This window comes from Chaetodon auriga, chromosome 3, assembly GCF_051107435.1.
Source record: "Chaetodon auriga isolate fChaAug3 chromosome 3, fChaAug3.hap1, whole genome shotgun sequence".
NCBI classification, from domain to species: Eukaryota; Metazoa; Chordata; class Actinopteri; order Chaetodontiformes; family Chaetodontidae; genus Chaetodon; species Chaetodon auriga.
Window position 1 is genome coordinate 30,050,463 of NC_135076.1, and position 5,000 is coordinate 30,055,462.

The 5,000-nt window shown below is 51.8% G+C and overlaps 1 protein-coding gene across 3 annotated transcripts in view; it reads left to right on the plus strand.

Annotated features, from left to right (window-relative positions):
* Positions 1 to 5,000, plus strand: part of efna2b (ephrin-A2b) — a 67,637-nt gene that overhangs the window by 3,933 nt on the left and 58,704 nt on the right. The window contains exons 1-2 of one of the 3 annotated variants that reach the window (XR_013077009.1): positions 1 to 542; positions 2,314 to 4,661. The exon at positions 1 to 542 is cut by the window's left edge and continues 3,933 nt beyond it. Coding sequence is in view for 1 of the 3 variants with exons in the window: in XM_076726832.1 (XP_076582947.1) it covers positions 4,663 to 4,898 (236 nt within the window). In the remaining 2 variants the exon portion in view is untranslated. Of the gene's footprint in view, positions 543 to 2,313; positions 4,899 to 5,000 lie in introns of those variants that run through there. The other 2 variants (XM_076726832.1, XR_013077010.1) reach the window with 2 other exon arrangements.

Here is a 5,000-nt window from a genome sequence, read left to right on the forward strand (position 1 = left end):
ACACACACTCACTCACTCACTCACTCACTCACTCACACACACACACACACTCACTCACTCACTCACTCACACACACACACACTCTCACTCACTCACTCACTCACTCACTCACACACACACACACACTCACTCACTCACTCACTCACTCACACACACACACACACTCACTCACTCACTCACTCACACACACACACACTCACTCACTCACTCACTCACTCACTCACTCACACACACACACACTCACTCACTCACTCACTCACTCACTCACTCACTCACTCACACACACACACACACCTGTGCAGCCTGTTATCCAGCTGACTTGTTCCGACTTCCTGTCTGTGATCCACTTCGTTACCTGGAGTATCAGTTAATGAGTTAATGGCGGTGAAGCAGCTTCCTGCTGCTCATTCACTCCTGTTCTCCTGTTGACTCCTCCTGTTGACTCCTGTTGACTGAGTTGGTCCCCGTGGAGTCCGACGGGTCCACGTCACGCCGAGGCTGCTTCCCACCAACCACAAGACGCCGCCCTGCTCGTAGCTGAGGTGTGTTTATACGTATGCAGTGCTTAACAAGTTCATTAGGCCACCTGTCATAACGACGAGAACACAAATATTTTAGAAATCTTTCATAGTCCTTTTTCACACATCATAACCAAAAAGCTTCAGGCGTCGGCCTCCATAGCAGACCTGCATTCTGGCTGCCATTGTTCTTCCGTCCTTCTCGACAGTCTCTTTCGTTCTTCAGTTCCAGGTTCCAGCTGTTCCCACAGACTCGCTTTCCATGAAACTTTCGTGCGATCAATCTTTGAATCTACTTAATCTCATATTTGTTCCATAGGATTCAAATCGGGCTTTGACTGGGCCAGTCCATCGGTTCCAGAACTCCAGAATCCTTTGTCTTGGTCAAAGTCTCTGCACAGCTCTGAATGTTTGGGCTAATTGTCTGGTTGGGATATGAACCCACGGCCAATCAGATTCAGTCCAGAAGGGACTCCACGATGCACTAAGATGTCGTGGTAGACGGTCTTGTTCGCGGTACCGCTGTTTCACTGCGGGCGCCGTGCTTTGGCATCAAAACGTTCTCCAGCTGTTCTGCGGACACAAACACGACGATGCTGACCGAAGAGTTCAGACTTGGACTCGTCCGTGCAGACTTGGACTCGTCCGTCCAGACTTGGACTCATCCGTCCAGAGCTCCTTCTTCAGTCACCGACAGTCCAGTGTTTGTGCTCCCTGGCACATGTGAGGCGTTTCTGGGTGTTTGACGGCCTCAGTGACGCCTTCTTAGCAGCTGTTCTTCCCTTCAAGCTTTGTTCCGTCAGTCGTCTGCTTGTGGTCATTCTGGAGACGTTCTCAGACTCTGATCGAGAAGCATCCATCTCTTCCTGAAGGTCCGCAGTGGTCCTCCTTCTGTCTCATGCCATCATGAAGTGCTTTAATGCGGCCTCGTTCGTTTTCAGCGAGCTCTCGGCCTTTTACCGCTTTGAACAGGAATGAGGAGTTTCAAACTGAACTCACGACGGGGCCTCTGAGGAGCCACACATGAACCAAGCGTAACATTCAACCACTAAAACTCACTTTTCTGTTCAGGAATCCAAGTAAATAACTATCATTTGACATATTAATCAAGAAATAATAATGTGCTTTAATTTTTTTTTCATTTTTTTTGTAAATGGATAATCATGGATAACAATAATAATAATTATATTTTAGCATGAAAAATATCATTTCGGTTAAAGAGCTTCTACATATTGGTGTATTAACCATCACAGAAACATAGAAATGATTTGGGTAATTACCAGTGCTGTTAACTTAGGGCGGGGTCGGGGGGGTTAGGGGTCAGGGCATCAACCTTACTTTGGGTGGTGGTCTAATAAATTTGGTAAGCACCGTATGTACATATTATATATAGAATGTACTTTACTGCACATTCCTTTGTCTCTCTCTCTCACACACACACACACACACACACTCTTTGTCCCTGTGATGCTGGTGACGACCAGCAGGGGGCAGAGCATCAACAGTCAATGACGAACTCAGATCTGATGATTTATCATCTTTAAATAAAGACAAATATCAAGAATCAGTTCCATCAGTCAAACACGGAAACACGTCACGTGTTTGTGAAACTGGACGTTTCACCGTTGAATTCATACAATCAGTTTGCAATAAAGTGTAAAAACAGTAAAAATGATGTAATTTCACTAAAAGCAGACTGAAGCGTGGTTTTCTTTCACCGTCCGTGTTGACTGACAGGTGTACAGGTGAGTCCAGCTGCTTCATGACTTCACACTCAGCTGATCTTTCTTCACAGACCTCCAGGTGTTGGACAGCTCGTCATGTCCCGGGTACAGGTACGGTCATATCCCGCAGGCGCTGCGCCCCCGCACCTAAACCCTGACCATGACGGGCCTCTGAGGATGCTGGGAGAAAAGGCGTGAGCTGAGGAACCTTCGCCGTCTGACCCGCCTCTGTCCTGAACCCCGATGCTCCGGTCTGGTTCGGATCCTCAGGACGCAGCCTGTCTGAACGGTCTGTGAGAGCCGCTCCGGTTTCTTTCCTTTCACCTGAACATGTCACATGAACCAATCAGAGAGCTCTGAGGCTGCTGGTGGATTCACGTGGAACCAGTCCAGGCCAGCCTGCCACCTGTCGATCTGGGTCTTGTTTCATCTTTAAATTCAAATCATCTGCAGCAGCCGACAGGTTTCAGAGGAGACAGAACGTCCTCCGTCTTATGTCTTCTGCATCCTGAACCTGAACGCATCAGCGACACGTTCCCTCACATGTTTTCTCTGTTTCCCGCCAGCGTCTGACCTCAGAACACGAACCGCTGCTGAGTCCGGCTTTAGGATCTGGTTCTGCTCAGGCCGGAGGCGGATCCTGGTCCGGTTTCAGACCCACATGGTGTCCAGGTTCAGCTGGAACCTGCACAGACTGCCGTCATGTGGTCGTCTGTTGTGCAACAACAAACGCCTCGCTCTCTCTCTCTCTCAGTCTACATGGTCAGTGGTTGTCGAACGCCCGGCGGTCTCTGCATTTATTCATGGGACCCTCTGAAAGTTTAATAGAGCAGCTCCATTAATCTGTGAGCCCGTTTTAAAAGCAAGAATTAAAGATTCATCTCCTCCTCCACCCCCCTCTTCCTCCTCCTGACCCCCCCCCCAAAGCCGACACACTGAAATATTTATGCGTGCTGAATCACGGGCTGAGAGGAGGAGACTCCGGACGTTAACCCACCGAGTCTCAGCCTGAAACTGTTCGATTCAGTGGAAACTGGAGTGTGACGGATCAGAGACTCCACCCTGAAGCTGAATAACAATAATTAGTCCATTAGAACTGAGAACGAAGGAACCCTGCTGTTCCCTCGTCGCTCCACGTGGACGTCAAACACACTCGATCTGTGCTGATGATATTTTAGATTCTGAATCTCAAACTAAATCAACCAATCAATAAATATTCGAGTGAAGTACAAGTACCTGTGTACTGAATGTTCATCTCAATGTGACACAAACCAGCTGAACTCGACCCCTTCAGGACCCTCAGGACCACCTGGAACACCGGCTGGGACTCAGACCTGGTCCAAGTGTTGTTCTGGATTCTGAAAGGGATCAAGATCCTGCAGCACGTCCGTGAACATGGAGTCACGTGTTCAGCCGTCCGCATACTTTTGGCCATGTAGGGTACTCTGACACACACACACACACACACACACTGAGCAGAAGGGGGACACCGGGAACCAGAAGCTCCGCCCCGCGGGACGCACCGGGATCAGCATTGAGGACTGAGCCGGTAACGGAGCCAAACGCTCCTCCTGCAGCTCCGACCAAACTTCGACTCGGGTTTCTTCTTCTTCTTTGTCCTTCTCTCTGGTCCAGTCCGCCCACTTCAGCCCGGTTCGGTCTGCAGCGGCGGAGGGAAGCGAGCGAACCCCGGAAAGTTTGAGTCCGGGGGCAGAGAGGAGGGATCCGGGCAGAGCTGAGCAGAGACCCGCAGACGCAGAGATTCAGAGACCCGTTCCTGCTGCCGACTGACGACGGGTCTTGAACTTCCAGCGGGAAGATTTGGGAAAGACCGCGGGGCTGCGCGGCGGGGCTCCGGGTGGAGCTCCGGGTGGAGCTCGGTGAGTTTGAGCGAGCAGCGGACTCTGAGTGTCCAGCAGTTACATAAGAGACACAAAGAGGACAGAAGCCCTGAAGGAGAGCTCCAGTCTGAGCAGACGCGGACCCGGACTCCTGGGCTGCGCGTAACTGTTGGACTGAGTTGAGTTTCCAGCAGAAAGCAGGACGCACATGGACGGACGGTCCACGGTCTGCACCCGGTCCTGCTGCAGGTCTGATCTGGTTCCGACGGAGTGAAAATGAAACTTGCGGACACTTTGTCCTGCAGGAGGCGGATTTGGACGAATTCAGCGGGTTTTAAGGACAAACCGTCGCCCTGAAGACTTTGTCTCCTCACACACGCAGAAGTGCTTCACGTTAAAATGGATTATTGTCGCTCTGCCTGCTGGGAAATCACCAGTTAAACGCGTGCGAGCGCGAGAATGAAGCCGATGATCGATGAACACTGAGCATTGATCACCTCTGTGGATCCAAAGTGATTAAATCAGCCTTTCTGTCCGCATGCCGCTCCCGGCGGGAGGCTGCTCTCCTCACAGTCTTTGATGCGCTTCGGTTCTGGTTCTGGTCCCTGCGGGTCTCAGCGCGCTCAGAGCTGCGGAGAACAGACGCGAATGTTCGCCGGGACGCAGCGCGCCGCGCCGCCGCGCGTGGAGCGCTCCGGGCGGCCGCTGCTGCTGCTGCTGCTGCTCGGCCTGCTGCTCCGGATCTGCTCCGCCGTCACCGACGACCGCCTCATCTCCGACCGCTACGCGGTCTACTGGAACAGCTCCAACCCCAGGTAAGACCCGGTCCCGAGCCGGTGCTGAAGGGACGGGACACGGGCAGGACGGGCTCAGCTGGAACGACCCAATGAAAAAAGTGAAAAGAGGTTTTAATCCCG